This window comes from Lutjanus erythropterus, chromosome 11 (assembly GCF_056507025.1).
Source record: "Lutjanus erythropterus isolate fLutEry1 chromosome 11, fLutEry1.hap2, whole genome shotgun sequence".
Lineage (NCBI taxonomy): Eukaryota > Metazoa > Chordata > Actinopteri > Lutjaniformes > Lutjanidae > Lutjanus > Lutjanus erythropterus.
Window position 1 is genome coordinate 13,053,935 of NC_139327.1, and position 18,360 is coordinate 13,072,294.

General features: G+C 40.4%; 1 protein-coding gene across 1 annotated transcript in view; it reads right to left on the reverse strand.

Moving 5' to 3' along the window:
• Positions 1–617: 617 nt before the first annotated feature.
• LOC146318738 (uncharacterized) overlaps positions 618–18,360 on the reverse strand; it is a 29,449-nt gene continuing 11,706 nt past the window's right edge. Inside the window, exons 8-22 of the mRNA XM_084730854.1 lie at positions 17,050–17,208; positions 16,679–16,963; positions 12,771–15,355; positions 12,557–12,683; positions 10,954–11,059; positions 9,945–10,150; positions 7,546–7,697; positions 7,385–7,453; positions 7,141–7,289; positions 6,941–7,055; positions 5,916–6,103; positions 5,059–5,200; positions 4,856–4,982; positions 4,603–4,773; positions 618–2,905 (exon numbers count right to left, since the gene is read on the reverse strand). Of these exons, the coding sequence (XP_084586980.1) occupies positions 2,882–2,905; positions 4,603–4,773; positions 4,856–4,982; positions 5,059–5,200; positions 5,916–6,103; positions 6,941–7,055; positions 7,141–7,289; positions 7,385–7,453; positions 7,546–7,697; positions 9,945–10,150; positions 10,954–11,059; positions 12,557–12,683; positions 12,771–15,355; positions 16,679–16,963; positions 17,050–17,208 (4,605 nt within the window). The 3' untranslated portion in view covers positions 618–2,881. The remainder of the gene's footprint in view (positions 2,906–4,602; positions 4,774–4,855; positions 4,983–5,058; positions 5,201–5,915; positions 6,104–6,940; positions 7,056–7,140; positions 7,290–7,384; positions 7,454–7,545; positions 7,698–9,944; positions 10,151–10,953; positions 11,060–12,556; positions 12,684–12,770; positions 15,356–16,678; positions 16,964–17,049; positions 17,209–18,360) is intronic.

The window sequence follows — 18,360 nt, forward strand, 5'->3', positions numbered from 1 at the left end:
TAATATAATATAGCAACAACAAAAACAAGTGACTGAGGTGGACAAATTTGACCATATACAAATTAGATTTTTGATTGAGAACAAAACTACATAAGTCTTCTAGTAAACCTGAAAACAGATACAGTATGTACAGTAAATGGTGTGCACAGACTAATGAGGGCAGGGGTAACATCTGAAAGGTGTCATTTGTGGGGATTCATTAGAATGCTGATAGAGCGAGCAGTGATGCTGAACATTCATTTAAATGTAAAAAAAAAAAAAAAAAAACAGGCCTAACTTATGTAACCAAATCACTGCATGTGAATACAATCCAGTGTAGTACGTGATGATCAAATTTTATGTAGGAATCAAGGGTTCTGTGTGTACTTTGAAGTAGAACTAGACCGATAATTTAGCTTATTGCAAGTACCTTTGTCAAGGATGGCTGATACATCAGAGGAACTGAAATGCCAAATAATGTTTGAGGTCATTTAAAAACAACGGGTCTTATGCAAGAACGTGTCTGTGTCAAGTCAGATTCAACAGATTCTCCTAACTTCAGATAAGTGTGTAAATGATCTGTCTGTGTGTATTTCAGTGCACAAGCAACAGCCCAATAATACCATATGAGGCTGTTTACTGCCATTTATGTTAGGAAGTATTCATCCATGACAACGGCAAAAAAGGATAAGAGAAGAACTTTTTGTGTTTGGAGTTTGAAGAGATCCATAAAGGAAAGTCGATCTTTTTAACACCGTCTGCAGTGAAATTAAGGGACCTGATAGGCCGAGGAATGGGGTACAAATGACAAGTGCTGTTAATTCTGTGTTACCTGAGGGCTGTACTGCCAAGGAAATAAAGAAATGGTTTGATATCTTCAAAAAAAGAACTGTCAGGCATTGCAGCAGAGGACGTTCCCCTGGACAGGGACTTGCTTAAACCTGCATGTGAGGATACGGTCGATACGCCTGGCAGTAACGGTGATATTTAAATAGTGATAATATCATTAGGCTATATGAGTACATTTTGAACTATATTAGAATTTTCAATGCAGAGTCAAACTCGATAATGTCAACATAATTATGAATTGTAATTTATATAGGATTTTCAAACCAAAATTTCTTCCAAGTAATCAAATATACAGTTATTAGTGATTTTTTTTGTATAACCTAACAGTGGCAGACTTATTGCACAGGACTTGACAGAAAATTGTGCTCTAGCCAATATGAAAATTCAAAATACAAGAAAATTGGTGATGATGCAAGTTCTCCTAAATCACTTCCACAAAATACTCAAGAAGTAATCTGTAAGTGTGAGTGGTTCTTGCATGAGATCCATTGTCTCCAGAGATTATGCACCAAAAAGTACTGACAAAGTTGATTTCCACACTGTAAAATGTCTCTCAAATAATACTATCAATATCAGCCTCACAAATCTACTCTCAGTCCGGCTCTACTCTAAAGCTGTAGGAACGCCTGTGCATCATGACAACATTTAAGCACAAAGGATGGTCTAGCCTCAACAAGATGAGTCCTTTTATTTTGAGGGGAAAAAAAGATGACTGGGCTTTTCTTTTCTTGTCATAAATCATGTGCTCTTGAACATATTAAACTGGAAATACAGTATATTAAACCCCCTGGCAGTGCATGGAGCTGAGCCTCATCAGGACGGATGTTGGAAACACTGACGTGCCGTTCAGTCTGCTCATCTGTTTGGCCTCATTGGCTTTTGCATTACAGGATTATGATTGTGTGTCTCTTTGGACTTTTTTCAGACTGAAATGGGCACTTCACTGACACAAACATCAATGGCAACTCTCCCCCCCTCCCTCTGTAGCCTGTCTATGCACACCACTGAGTATCCCATAAATTCATTCACAATTTACAATTATTTATTTTCTCTGTCATCTAGAAACAAGAACATAGCAACAAAAAGAGGTATAAAACTGGGATTGTTTTCCCTTTCCAAAAATAAAAACGACATTGTGTCTGTTTTCTGGGTGTATCAAAGAAATCACATCAACATCAACTATTTAGCTGAACTTAGCTGGAAAATAAAAAACTGATTTTTTTTCCATCTACATACTTGACTTCCAACTAAGAGTGAAACCATATTAGTCTTCTAGTAAACCCGTATTTTAGAGAAACTCAAAGATTTTGACTCAGTTTTTTTTATACTTACATAAAACCTTATTTGTGGGTGTTTTCTAATTACCTCTCCTCTAAATACAGTTCGCAAGGCCAATGTGGTGTACTTCTAGGCTGGTAAAACTTTTTAAGTATCTAACGAGAATAAATAAGATTGGAATAGCACCTCGAAGAGTATACAGACAGGAATTACAAATGTCAGAGTTTACCTGAATACCAAAACAAAAACAGGAACCAATACGATGCCAAAATGCGACAATCAGCTACTTCTCCTGTGAAGCCATTCCCCTGCTGGTACAACAGAATCACAGCAAATTCATGGACATATAGAATAACTAGATTGGTGTAAAAAAGTTCTACTGAATTTGCATAAAAGTACCTGAATTAATACACAGAACCGGCTACTTGACGCTTTTGAATCACAGCAGTGTCCGTTGAACATATAACCTGATTTTCAGTGCTAGCAGTGCTCACATTTTTTTTTTGTACACATCTGAAAAATGCTTTTCATGAGAAGTACCAGTCTAGTCATTCTATTTCAAAACACACGTCCAATCAGCAGCTGGTATGGGGAAGACCGTGAGCTATAGTTGAATTGGCTGAGTATCCATACCTTATTGTGTGATGTAAACAATACTGAGTAAACGTGATTGGCTGATTCAGAGAGTGTTGTTCAGGAATAGATTGCCTTGAAGACAACAGTTGTGCTGCCATTAGAGTTTTGGTTATGGCTGAAAGACACCAGGGAGGAGTCGTCACTTTGAGAAGGGTGGTGGAGCCTGAAGGGGAGAAAAACAGGGGGAGACAGAGCTCAGCTGACCACTTCGAAAAGCTGAGGGTGTGTGTGTGTCTGCACAAGAAGTTATGATTTGGAAAAACTAGAAACCAATCAACAATTAGAAAACAATTTAACCAACGGATCTTCAAATTGCTGATTATGATTTGTATATTATCTGTATTTTTTTGTGAAATATTGTTTGTACTGATTTTATTTTGTGTTAAACATTCCTTCCTCCCTTTAAATTAATTTAACAAGCTCAACATATCACCCAAAAATCTTCTCTTTGCCACACAATACTTAAGCTGATACAATAACTAGTGTCAGAATGGATGATACATACTGTTGAGATCACACATGGAGGAGGCACACTGGGGTTTTGCGTGTTCAACAATGTTAAAGGGAAATTCCTGTATTTTTAAACCTGCTCCCGGCAGGTGCAAAATGGGCTGTAGTGGCTGCATCACAAGCCGAGGGGGCAAATGTGCCCATCAAAGTACGTCCACTAAAAGAGCTTGTTTTTGCCACAGACATTGTTATTATAAGTGTCTGACAACATCATGAAAAGGAGAGACCTGTTTGTCAGAGTGAGAAACAGCCTTGTTCAAAGCCACTAAACTGACAAAAACATTAATTTTTATCCTGCAAAACATGAGAGTTGCTGGTCTACTACTGCCTTGATTCATTAGTTGATGTTATTATGTTACTTTGGTTTGTTTATTATGTAAATGTAAAACTTGGGCTCAGGTTTACAAATGCCAGAATCACCTTTTAATACACATCATCTGAAGGAGCAAAGCCTCCATTAAATTTGCTCTGGACAGACATTACACTAAATTAAACTGAAAGTTAGTTTGTATTCCTGCTTTTTGACAGAGCAGCTGTGTTTGTTTTGGACTTTCATTCTCTGCACCAACAAAGCAGAATTTTTAAAACAGTTCCTGCTCAAAGCAGTCGCAAAGTACATAAAGTGGGACAACAAATAAACACAAGTATTCACTCTAATGGATCACTAATCGCAAGGAAAGGCAAACTTAAAAACTCCTAAAGCTGATTTTCTAAGATAAATTGCGCCAATGGATGACTGGAGGGGAGGAAATCAGTCTAAATTATATGGTGTCCATGGTAAAGATTAATGTAAAACAAAAACAAACTACAGAGAATGACTAAAACATGCTAAATCAATGTGCCTGAACTCATCTGCATGATGAGTTCAAGGTTTTGGTGTTTGATATGTGATTTGTAACACAGCCCTGTACCTTTGTACAATAAAAGAATGACAATATTATTTGGATGAAGCAATATGGACTCCTGTTCGTACTTGACCTGAAATGATTAGTAAACTTATCAATTAGCCAATTGAAAGGAAATTAGTTGTTAAGGATTTCCTGCTTTTCTTTGTTATTTATGATAGTGAATGAAGAATCTTTGGGTTTTGGACTGTTGGTTGGATAAAAGAAGTCTGAGCATGTCACACTGAGCTCTGGGAAATTGTGATTAGCATTTTTTACAATTTCAATTTTGATCTTGTTTTTTTTCTCTAAACAAATAATCATTAAAATAATCAGATTAAGCAATACTGAAAATAATCATTGATTGCAGCCCTACCTCATACCTGATTTATCCTCAGAACCTTTCTCAAAGTCACAACCTCTCTGCCAACACTGTTAGCATATAAGATTAGAAAGTGAGACCTACCAGCGTGAAGCTGTCATAGGTTTTCATCAGCTCCTCTATCCGATACTGTTCCAGCACGACTACTCCTGCCAGTGACGGGCTCTTAGCTCGGGCACAGTCCTCACAGTGCACCACGTAGCTCTTCTTACTGCTGTTCTCGCTGGTCACAAATAGCAGGTTAAATACCTCCACCTGCACACACACAGTTACTGTCGTTTCATATTGCGTTTGCAATGAATCTGCAAGACATACACAAGCAGGCCGGAGGACTCACGTCACACTCGTTGCAGTAGTAGGCTGGCTCGTCCTTCACACGGCTCTGGTAACAGATCTTCTTCCCTGCAGCCACCAGCTGCTGTCTGAGAATCTGGATGTGCTTGATGGACTGCATCAGGCAGTATCTGAGGGACAAAGAGGAGAACATAGTGAAAACTGTAAACAAACACACTCACAGATATGCAGAAAAAAGCATCTTACTTGATCATCTTGAAGGTATCTTGGTCGCTGATCTTGATGGTGCGAGCCACATTCCAGGAAACATGGATCATGGGAACAATTGACTTAACCTTCTTCACCTCATTCCACTCGAAGCGCTCCAGGGCGAGTTGATATTGGTATGCTGGGAGAGCAAAAAAACATAAACCATCGTGAAGCTGAAAGTAAGCAGTTAATTAAATAGCATATTTTATTTGTAATATGAGACCAACACCTGACTTGCAAGTTTTAAAGGGATAATTTAGATTATTGGAAGTGGGGTTGTATGAGGTACTTATTGATAGTCAGTATATAACCTACAGTAGATGGCTGGTGACCAGTTTGGAGAAGCAGAAAGGTGTACCAGCATGGAAGCTAAGCAATGAAGCAATGAACAGCTGTGGGCAGAGTCACAAAAAAGGTGTTTTAGCCAATGTACATTATATTTAAAATATTTTCACTGCTTTACTTTGCCGTCAGACAGGCTTTTCTAATGGGAAGCTGCCGTTACAGAGGCCAAATATCACCCTCTCCAAACTAACCAAGTTACTGGTCAAAAAAGGCCATCTGACGGCCAAGTAAAGCAGTGAAAATATTCTAAATATAGCATACATTTAAACTTATATTGATTTTTTAGGATGGGCCTTTTTAAGTGGCTAAGACACCTTTTGTGCCGACTCTGTTCAGTTCAATGCTTATTAGTGCTGGTGCTCATCTCTGCTTCTCCAAACTAGGGGTGGACCTACCAGCATCTCCTGTCTGTAATACACTATTGACAAGTTCGTTATACAACCCTACAAGTAATCTGAACTATCCCTTTAAGCTGCTACTATTCTATTGTGGTCCTCCTTGTAACTTACAGTTGAGTGGTCCCACGTTCCAGGCGATGTTGTTGCACCAGCCCACTGCCTGGACCCAGTGTACGGTCCCTGCATTGATCCACACCAGGTCTCCCGGCCTCTGAATGAAGCGGTACACAGGAATGTTGGAGCTGTAGAGGTCTTCCAGGACTGGCCACCAGGACCCCGTAAGGTAGTCTACTCCATGCCTGAGGAAAGTAATAAATCACATTCATGCAGCTTCTTGCCACAGCAGTTGTGTGTCCAGACATTATACGACGTGGCCCCACACAAATTGGAACAGAAACTCTTTCACCTGTTTGAGTCTCATTAATATGTCATTTATAACATATCAAGTCTTAAGACTTGAAAAATACTGAAATTGGTGATTTCCCATTGCTGCCCATGTAAAAAAAATGATTTATGTATGTCTTCTTGTCTGATGTCCTCACACAGAGTTCGGTGCTGTCCATAATCTACCAGAAACCGTGTTTTATATGAGACATGGAGTTGGATGCAGTACAAGGAATGTACAAAAGATGCATAAGTGGGTCAAAATTACTGAGTGGGTTAATTTTCTCGCAAGTTTATGCTCATCATACCAAGATTTATGTTGATTAGTGCCAATCTGGCAGTCATGAATATTTTGAAAGTAATAAAAAAGTGCTACTTTAATATTTCAATATTTTGTTTTATATTTATGTCAATTAGAGCAAATGTATATATGGATTAGTGCCCATTTATATCAGCTTTTATACAAGTATACTGATATAGACTGTTGATTTAAATTATTCTTGGAAGCAGCCGATAGAGCATTCACCCCATGTACTGAGGCTGTGAGTCCTCTGCTGCCGCCGTGGGTTTGACTCAGCCCTTTACTGCATGTCATCCCCCCACTCTCTCCCACTTTCCTGCTAGGATCACACTCTGGTGATTTTCAAAACTTTCCCTTCATGCAATTCCTTAAGACCCACCCCCATTTAAAACATATTTAGGACATAAAAATGAACGTTGTCAAAGGACGTCAAATCAGTGTCTTCACTCACTTCTCACAGAATTTGTTGATAGCCTCCCAGTAGTGTTCGTGGACAGCAAACCACTCACAGTCCCCTGGCCCGATGTTGATGTTGACTGAGCAGAAATTGTTGTTCTCTTGATGACCTGATGAAAAAAACGTTCTTCTTACTTCAGCACTTCTAAAATCAGGATCACTTAAGTCTCATAGTGTAGTCAGACACACACTGACCTGGCGTGCGGCTGCCTGGCACCTTCATGTACAGCTGCACAGTGTTCATGCCCAGGATGGTGTGACCAACGTGACTGAGCATGTTGTTGCTGGACTCCACTCGCATAAAAGCTGGCAGCTTCAGCAGCTCCTGCAGCTGGGGCTTCCACCTTATAAACAAAATGTGATGTAATGTGAAATGACAAGGAGCCTCAGTGAGCACAGCGAGAGTTGGAAGGATTTTTTTTTAATAACATAACCTCACCTTTTAGGTTCAGAGAGATCAATATTGGTCCCAAATTTAATGATCTTTCCCACTGATTTCTGCTCAGAGCTGTGGAGGAGAACAAAACTCTGAGCTGAGTGTTGTCAACATAGACAGACAGTGAAATATTTAAGCCAGTAGATCACAGTTTTTGTACTAACCTGAGTGCACCAATTGTGTTAACAGATTGGCCTTTGTTGGAGACAGGAGCAGTTTTACTGTTGGCTGGTGTCAGCCCAGAATTTGTGGTGGCTGATGGGTCCGAGGATTTGGCCTGTTCTCCTTCCTCTTCATTCTCGCTCTCCTTCTCCTCCTGTAACACATCTACATGAGCTTAGCTGACAGGTTGGCCAGCAGCTAAAAATGGATGCATCATTACACAGTTCACTTTCGGGGTTAGTCCTGTACAAAGATTATGTGAAATAGATCATCATTTAGCTAACATGTGTGCATTTCATGAGTCCAGACACTTGTAACAGCTGACGATGAATAAAAACTCGCTTGCATGCTTACTTTGGAAATTGCTCGAAATGAGCAGGATTATGGGAGGAATGTTCAGTAATGGATCACTGTGGTACACAGGGCTGAACTAATTATGGCAAAATATATACAAGGCACAAGGTTGATTTAATAAAATAATAAGCCCTAGAAATAAAAATAAAACAAAGAAGCTGCTCTGTACTCTGGGTATATAGCAGCAGATACTCATATCATATCAGATAGCAGCAGTGTGAACAAGCTGTGTCTGGGGTGGGTGTCATGTGTTGATCATAGTAACTGTACTGTACTGCAGTAGTGGTACGAGCATACAGTACAGTTCTGAAATATTACCTCGTTTCACTATGGTAAAAGTACATCGGGCTACATGTGCTTTTGTAATATTTACCACTGTGCCATTCTCTTCTTCTCTATTGCTGCAGCATCAAAAACAACTTGTTGAAATCAATGGAGAGCTCAAGTATTATACATCAGATCTGATATGAACTCATATATTATACTTATTCTTTGGTACTCTTCTTGATGAATAATGGGCCTCATGAAAAAACACTGTTGTAATCTTATCTTAAACCTCTCTTTTCTGTGAGCACTCCTAGTTCGATTCACCAAACTTTCTCAACTGAACAAACTTGTCATAAATCATTTGTTTCAGCGGCAACATTTACATGCAAACCAGTTTTCCACTCAAATTCAGAATATGGAAATATTCTAAATTTCATACAGGTCATGTAAACAGCATATTCCTGTTGGATATTCTGAATTAGGCCTTATTCTGATTGGAGCATATTCTGATCAAGACATGTGAGATATGCTGGTATTATCCTGGTTTTAGAAGCATTCTTTGAACATGTAAACAGAAAATCCAGAGTATGCATCTCACTTGGGGTTTTTATAGCAGTTTGGGACACACAACCTTTTCTGCTCTGTATGGTAAAAGAAAAACAACTAGTCAACAGTTGGCCAGACTGGAGTAGAGATACATGCACAAAAGTTATGGCCAGGGATAGAAACACACCTACTTTTAAATTTTTGATATCAACATGTGTCTGGATCTGTACAAACGCTGCAATCCTGACATTTCAAGAAGGTGAATAAATGAATGAAAGAAGGTCTGAGTTCACACTGTCAAAACGGAAAGAAGAGTCTGTAATAAGAGCATGCACAGCTGCATGTAATCAGGAATATTAGAGGAATATTAATTTTCATTAGGCATGTAAACAGCTGAGTAGGAATATTGTCTTTTTCAGAATAAGGGCAAAACTCAGAATATTGTGTGCATGTAAACAGTGATTCAGACGAATGTCACCAGTTTATAAGGAGATGCTTGTTGATGATATTTGATCCTTAACATAATCAAGAACTCTAAATTGGTCATATAAGACTACCTTTTAAGCTCCATTTATGGGTTTCATTCATAAAAACCTTACCAAAGAGTTAAAAGAAGTAGTTGATGCTACACTGTTGGGTCCAACAGGGGATGATGCTGGACAGAGACCTGCATAAACAGCCAGAAGCAGCTGCTGGAGTGGAATTTTTCAAACAACTGAGCTGAAATAAATTAATTGAATTCAAATTAAAGTAATAAAATCTAGAAAACCTTTAAGTAAACTGGTAAGCAATAGTGACACTAGAATATTAATTTCCATTAAGCCCGTCATCGTTTTAAATTACACTTTAGTTCATTTCAGCATCACATTTTAACTCCACATAAATTCAGATGAAGATGTTATGTTTTCAGCGTTTTTGTCCTGGAAGAAAAGCAGAATATCTACACATGACTTACAAGTTCATTCACACCAAGGAGAAAAGGAATATGAGAAAACTGGCAACAGTGAATGCCACAAATTCTCTCAAATAGCTCTCACATGCTTCTTAAGAATAAATATCTTTGTACGAGTGGTTCTTGAATGAGGCCCGAAGAATTTCTGTTTTTTGAATCAATTTGGATGAGAGTTGAAATAGAATTAACAATGCTTTTAATTATATCCTTATCCTCTTAACATTAAAGCATTTGTGTATGTGTGTGTGTGTGCATGTGTTTGCCATGAGGGAGAATGTCTACCTGCAGGCTCTCCTGGAAGCTGGAAGCCTGGTACTGGGCGTATTTGGCAATGGTGGTGTGTGAGCGGCTGCTTTCGCATGGCCACGTCTGTGCTGAACCGCTGGAATCCCAGTTCTCATCAGCGGGCTGCTGGACCTGAGTCCTCACTTCCACAGCGTGCTCCGCGTTGGCTTCCACCAGAGATTTGGTGGAGAACAGACCAAGGTCTCACATAGGGAAAAGAGAGCAGAGAGCAGGGATGATTATCAGCATTTTGGATTACTTTTTAATTTTAGATTTCTCATCGAAATGGGATTTTACACAACTCAGAAATGGTTGTTATCCCAGTTATGTTGCATTAATTGCTTTATTTTATGGCTCACACAGCAGGACAGAGAGTAGAAGGGAGTGGGAATAGAAGTTACATTAGTTTATCTGTGCAGGAAGATTGTAAAATACACACACTAAAATATGTAAATGCTTTAAAAGCAACGTCCAGCTTTCCAGTAGCCTTGCATCACCTTATGGTTGAGCAAACATGGTCTGCATTCAAATAGCATTCAAATCTTAAAGAACTGTGACTGTATGTGACTGTGACATGCAGCTGCTGTTCTATTGGCACGTTGGTTCTAGATAGTGGTAGCAGTATAGATAGTTTTCAAGACTGTATTTACATATGGTTGCAGAACTAGAGAGCCCAAAGACAGCACTTTCATTATAGAAATGATCCAAAATGATCAAACTTCTACAACGCTGAGTAAAATGTCAACTACAGCTAAAATAAACTGCACAGTTTTATGATATGCTACATTTATATCTACATAATCAATGCCTCCTTCCTTTTTCTTTCTTTTCCCCTGCTCCTCTTCCAGTCTTCACAAAACAAAAGGCCCTAATTAATGGAAATGTCTTGCTAATCACCAAAAACTCATTTAGAGTAAATGAATGGAATTTGATAAATTCTGTTGGGCTAAATAGAGTCAATGAAGTGGGATAAATGAGATGAGATGACAATGGTGGATAAACTTACTAAGGCGGAGAGAGCCAGCAAGTCCTCTGATGACAGTAACGGCATTTTTGGGATCAGTGCAGAACTGGAGCAGAACTGGGGAGAAGGCGTCCCTCTTGCTTTCCAACTGCAGGAAGAAACACAGGGTGAGTACGAACATTTGAATGAGGGAAATGAATGAATTGAAACAGAATCTTGAAAACAAGTGAAAAATACTGACAGTAGACTGGAAACCTGGAGATGTCATAAAACAAGGTACGATAAGGCAGCTCTCTCTGCTGCTATCGATCCAACCTTCCAAAAAATAATTCAAGTGATTTCATGTAATTCAGTGGAATTATGCTGGTGATTTGTAGCCTCTCATTCATACAGTGTAAGAACAAGACTAAGAGTTTAAAGCCATGCAGTGGGCTCTGTGAGCTGGAACCTAGAGGTTCTTTGAGCTAAATGTATGCTAACACAGTCCTAATGACCATGCTAGCATGCTAATGTTATAAATGTGTTGACCACGTTCACCATTACCACTAAACACAAAGCACAACTAACGCTGACGGGATCATTATTAGTTTTGGGAGTATTTAGTCAAAGTATTATGAAGTCGATATTGATTTTATAATATCAAAGTGCATATTGGAACACATTAACATGACTGTATGAATGAGGAAATGAAACAGTGTGTTTCCTTTAAGTCAGGCCTGTTTTCTAAAACGGGGCCCAGAGGTTCCCAAACTTTTTCAGCTTGAGAAACAAAAAATAAATTTGGTATCTTCCAGGGGCACAAAATTACAAAAAATACATCATGATTTGCCATAACATCTGTATTTATAAACTCTTTATGAAGAACATATCAAACCATGACTTCAAAATATATATGAAATGTATTCATTTCATTAGAATTTGCTGTTAAGTCATGACCCACATTCCCCATCATGCCTAGTCCTGGGCTGAGTAGTTTGTGTAGTTACCTTTACCTTTTTTATGTTTCAAATGGCAACTGTTACTTTTCGCTTATACTTGTGTGTCTGTTCAGAACATGGTAAGTTATGTTGATATCTTAATGGTCATCTTTGTGCTAGTTTATAGTCTTAACCATTAGTGAGGTGGCTGTTACATTTCTTGACTCTAGCTCTATTTTGCTACTGTATTTTAGAATTGAAGTCCTCTCTGTTGAATAGCATCAAAGGGCTGACTTTGCTGGGCGCTGCTCTCTGTCTATCATTCTGTGTGGCCTGTCATTATTTAAGGAAATACAGTGTGAATTTTACTCTGCGAAGACCCAGTGTAAATGGGACCATGACCCATTTTGGGTTGTGTCCTTAAATTTGGGAAATGCTGTATCGGACTGATCAAAATTTTGGCTGTGGATGCAAAGTTAAAGTATCGTCAAAGTTACTGCAAATCAGACGGAGAACAAAATGTTGGAAAATTTTGTGCTGGTCCATCACACACTTTGAGATATTTCAGTTTTAAGCAGTAAACCGACTGACGGACCTGCCTACAGGCCGACATCGGCATCTCTAGAACCATACTGGCATTGCTAAAAACATGCTTTTAGGATTCAGTACTTCATGATATTACTTGTTGGGCTGGGCCATTTCGACTATACTTATCTGTGTGGACTAACATAGATGCTTGGTGTTGGAGGGTTCAGCTTCTCTCGAGGAATGGGGATCTCAATGGCAAAGCTTGGTTTAACAGAGAAGGCAGGAAGCAGGAATGACTCCTTGAATTTCCCTTTCACGCTTGTCCCCCTGGAAAAAGATGACAGACAGACACATACAAAATGAATCAAGAGGAACAACATAGATATAAAAGCTGGACTTTGTCAGAGTACTCACTTGCAGGCTCTGATCACTTCAGCGGCTGTGTTTTCTATGCTGATCTCGGAAAGTGGGATTCTTTGCTCCTCAATCTCAGATATGTTGAATGTTTGTCTTCCAGCACTCTCCACTTTAATCAAGAGGATCTTCAGTTCCTTAGACAAGCCCATGGACAATGCTTTCAGTTTCAGTGGATCAACTGGAGCTAATGAGGAGGGAGGTTTACTTGCTGGTGTGGACACACATAATTTGGAAGTGTTGATTGTTACGGCTGAAGCTGAGCTGGGGGTCTTGGTGTTTGTGTTTTCAGCTGCTGAGGATATCATATTTTCTGACTCATCGACATCTTCCTTCTTCCTCTCTGTTTGTATTTTTCCCTCTGTGCTCCCAGTGTCCACTTTTTCTTTCTGGATGTCTTTGCCATGCGGGGTCTGATTTTCCTGAGGAGTCTGGCACTTCGTACTATCTTTCAGAGGTCTGGGTGAATTCCTGGAGATGATGAGCACCGAAGATGAAACATCCCTTTCTTCCAAACCACTTACTTCATTTCCTTTGTTTATGGGAAAGATGGCACTGCTTTCCTCTGTCTTTGTCTTGGTCTTGATCTTGCCCTCTCTTCCTCCATCGTCATCCATGTGTTTTCTTTTTCTGTCTGTACCTATGTGTTGTGTCTCCTCACTCTTTCCTCTCTCGTCCTTCGTAGACACAGTAATGAGGCTGGTGAAAGAGGCTGTATGTGTTGTGGTCGGCCTCAGCTTCGTGCTCAGTGACCTGTCCAGAAGAGACTCTGTTCTCTCAGTGAGGCTCTCTGTATCTTTACCCTCTGATTTCTCTTTTACGTCATTCTCAATCTCTTCCTGCTTCTCCTGCGCTGGTGCATCAGCGACAGGCTCCATTAGATCAGTCGGACTGTGGGGATTCAAAAGTGTGTCTGAGGTAGCGCGAGTTGGTGATTGATTGCCAGGTTTGGAAGATGCATTGGTATCCGATTTGAGGGAGAAATCCTGATGCTCATGACACTGGATCTCTGGCCCCAACGCAAGAGAAGAGGAGTACTTCACTCCTCTCACTGTGGCAGCAGGAGGCCCCCCAAATGGACCGCCTCGACATGCGACCCTCTGGCCTCCGAGAAAGGTGGCCAGGCTCTTGAAGACATCATCTAACCCTGTTTTGTGGTGGCGAAGTTCATGGAGAAGAGAGCCAGAAGTTTTACCACTGCTGTCCTCTTCTTCTTCCTTTTCTACTTCAGTGTCTTGTTCCATTGCACAAGGTAGATCACAGACTTCAGACATGCCATCGTTGGAATAATCGGCCAGTGCATCTTCACAAGGCTCATTATTCATATCATCAATGCTCTCGCTGTCGACAGGTGGAGGAGAAAAGCACTGGGTGGGGCTGGGCTGGAGTACAGGTCGACTTATCACTCCTTTTTCTAGCTCCTCCTCATCTTCTCCCAGAGTTGACACCGGAGAGCCCTGCCAGCTGAGAACAGGAGGAGTATTCGCAAGGTTGTCCCCAAGTTCCTGCAAGTTTCCCATCACGCCCACAGGCTGGAGGTCTGGGGCGTTAAGAAGCCCTCCCTGCCCACCTTCTTTACCATGGATGGGCTGCTCTAAGCTAATAGAACATGCTGTTGTGAGAGGTGCTAAGGCTTTACATAAAAGGGAGGGGAGTGTATCACTGGGCTTTGCTTTGAGTCCATCTTCTGACTGTGGTGAGATGATGGTGGGTTTCTTTCTGGTTTGGTTTGGACTGGGAAGAGACTGCATTACCTGTTCCTTGATGGGATGTTTTGGGAGACTGTTGTTCTTCTTGGGCATTTTGTGATTTTCCGATTTTGAGGATGACTGTGGTGAAGTGCAGCAAGAATGAGGCCGGTGTGTCCTTTCTGCTCGTTCACTCCTCATCCTGTGCTTGTGTTTGGGTGGCGACTGGCCTTGATTCTCTGGAGACAGAGTTGGAATCTCCATTTTACCTATTTTGGCCTCTCCTGAGGAGCTGGAAGCAAACATTTCCTTTTCTGTGACTTTACTTTTCAAGCCTAACTTTCGTTCCCTTCTTGCTGCTTTGTCCCTCTTCTTTTTCCTCTCAGCCATCCGTTTTTCCTCTTTTTTCTTCCGCCTTTTTCTTTCGTCACCCTTTCTGTTTGTCTTTTGAAGTTCACCCTTTCTCTCCTTTTTCACTAGCTTATCAGCTTTTTTGTGTTCTTCCAATTCCTTCTCAGGCTTGTTTGCTCTTGATCTGCTGTGAGGGGACTGTCGTGGGCAGAGGGGCTGTGAGGTCTTTCTGTATTTGACGTCTGAAAACCTGGATTTTGGACCCGTGGTACATGTCAGGCTTGGTCTCAGGGTGTGATTAGGGCTTCCCTGGAGCTTCTGCTGTCCGTTGAGGCCAGGACTACACTGACGTATGACTGATGGATCTTTTCTGCCAATGGACACTGTGTATGAAGAGGGGCTGGAAGGAGCACGTGGACTGCTGGCAGTAGAACCTCCATCTTTAGTACTGCAGAGGAGGGACGAATAAGGAGGAGAATCTGCACCAGACGACTTGGAGAGCACTGAATCCCTTGAAATGGCCCTTTGATGAGTGCGCTGAGGTTCCTGCAGAGTTAGTATGACATCTCGTTAGACTTTTGTTCAAGGACAGGACTCTCAAAGCCATATATATTCACTGTTACAATCAAATAGATAATATTAAATGGACAGTTTGGATTAGTTGAAGAGGCACTGTATGAAAATCTTTTCCATAGTCAGCATATTACCTACAGTACAGTAGAGGGCAATGCGCCAGTTTGGAGAAGCAGCAGGAGTGCTGGTGCAGAAAGCTAAGCAATGTACTGCTGTGGACAATAACCTAAAAAAAAAATTATATCGTTTATCAGTTGTCAGTCATATTCAGAAAATTTTCACTGTTTGACCTTGTCATCAGACACCCTTTAAAAACAGGAAACCTCTGTCATACAAGCCGAATGTAAGTCTCTCTCACTCATCCAGATTCGATTACCAAAGTCAGTCATTTTACCGTGCAGGACTCAGAGGTTGCTGGCCTACAACTACCTCGATCTCTTAGTTTGTTTGTACTACTGTGTGACTTCAGTAAATCTGAACTAATCTTTAACACCAAAGTCACACAATAACACAGACAAACGAACAGATCGAGGCAGTGGTAAGCCAGCAACGTTTGCCTAACGACTGAGAATAAAGTTGTCATTGGTTTTAGTGCTGTTTAAAGTTTAAAAAAGTATTAATTTTGATGGATGCAAGCTATATTTGAAACATTTTATTGAGAGTGGAGTCCAGTGTTCATTAATAGCTGCAGGAGCACAGGCACTCGACCAATTGAGAACACAAGTGTGTGACAGAGTGACTGTACGTGTGTGTTTAATGTAAAACAGGTCATGGGGTTTATATTCATAGTACTGGGCAGGTCCAGGTTTGACTTAGAGATTATTGCAGGTATAGAGTTGGTTCTGGGTCTCAGCTTTGTGGGCAGGGGCAAAACTGGACCCGTCCAGGACTCTGACAGTAGTTTCCTATTGGAAAAGGCTGTTTGACAGCAAGGTAAAGTGATAAAAATATTCAAAATATAGCATATGCTTAAACTAATAATGAAGTTTTTAGGTGGTAGTTTCTTTAGATGGCTAAAGTCTGTTTTCCTGCTGACCCTGTCCACAGCAGTACATTGCTTAGCTTCCTACTCTGGGACTCTTGCTCCCACAACCCCACTACAAAAAAATCCAAAGACCAGGTGACAAGGCAGGTTTGAAAAGGAAGACATATATTTAGAGACTTCATGCCTAATTTATGATCTTGATTAATGAACAAATGCTGATTTGGACACTATCTAAGTAGTAAGAGCCAAGAGAGTGTAATAGAAACTGCAGTGTTTTTGAGTGTTCATGCTTTTAAATGTGTAATTCTCACTGTGCTTTGTTTGTGGTAGTAGCTCCGTGAGTCCTTTTCTTCAAGAGGGTGCAGCAATGGGTTGTGCTGTAGGGCTCTGGGGTGACCTGTGTGCCGTTGATAGTGGTAATGATGGTTTTGGTGGCTGTAAGGCACACGGGTGTGGTCTGCTGGTGAAGACGAGATTTTCCGGTCGACCTTCCCTCTACTTCCGTGATGCAGTGGTCTGCTGCCACCACTCTGGCTTGGAGCTGTTGGATTACTATTACTGAAGCCATGTCCTCCAGCTCGCAGTTTAGAGGTTTCCTGAAAAATTCAACACGACACAACCAACAAATAGAAATCAGCAACAAAGTTTGTTTAGTGATCATGTGCTCATGATATAAGCGTACCTGTTGCTGTGTGTTTGAGGTCCTGTGGTCAGAGTGGTGGCTTGAAGGACCCCCCCTGTCATTAAGAGGCTTCCAGTCGTCTTGGTTGCAGCGGTGGTGGCGAGGTGGTGATGGTGTATGGGCAACTAAAGGTAAATGCCTTGATCCAGGATGAGATGACTAAACAGAGAAGCATTAATATCCTGTCATAGATGGGATTTTACCAAAGGGTGGTGCTGCTGCACATAAATGAAAGGCTGTGTTCAGATATGTAGGCTATATTTAAAGAGTAATTTCAGTTTCAGTTTTAAAACCTGAACTGTATTTGTTAAACACATTTTGGGGTCTACATGATTAACAGGTACGGAGTATTTTGAAATTGGTCCAGTAGATGGCCTCAGTTGGCAGCTACAAACTGGGCTTCAGTGGCTAAAATGTTATCCATGGGGGCAAATTTGCCTGTCAAAGGGTGTCCCCTAACAGTGCTTGTTTTTGCCATGGACAGACTCAGATTATTGTCTGACAACATTCTGGAAAGAGACAGAGCTTTTCAGACAGCTCCTCCAGCAGGAAATTGAAGCAACTACATTCCTTTCTTTAAGCCACCAGACTCCATTGACAAAAACAGCTAATTTGTGTTTTGTGTTCAGTGTTTTGTAAAAAAAAAAAAAAAAAAAAAGTCCTTTAAATCAGATGTTATTGTACTATTACCAACCAAAATTATTTTTATGATAGAATTCTAAAGAATTAAAATTAAAATTCAAGTGTTTTCAAGGATTTCCAGCACCTGTACAAACCTGCAATTAATACAAAGATACATTTCTTTGTCCTGCATTAAAAATAGAGAGTTGTGTCTACTCAGTTGGCCACAACTCTGCAATAATGAATCATTATTGTTCATGAAAAAAATTTAACTGATGTTTATTGTGGACAGTAAAGCTATGGAATAAATCACTTTTGGTGTGTGTGCGTGTGTGTTCAGGCTGAGGGGGATCACTTTTCCTTAAATACAAGTAGGAGGGACACCATGGAAAAAAAGGTTGGGAACCACTGTCCTAGGGGATTCCTAAGACAAAAATCCTTGGAGGTCCGTTGTATAATGTGCATGAAAAAGTTGGGGAACGCCTGTTTTAAAGGGTTGGTTTGGATCAGCAAAAACATGTTAAAATACAAAAGTCACACAAGAATACAAACTAACTGATCGAGAAAACGCTAGAACGGAAACTCCTCTGTTCTATGAGGTAAAGTTCACATTTTTGTAAAAGGAATCTGATGGCTTTGAAATAAGTAATTCAGTTATTTAGCTCCCAGTTCTCTTTAGGGATCCCTTCC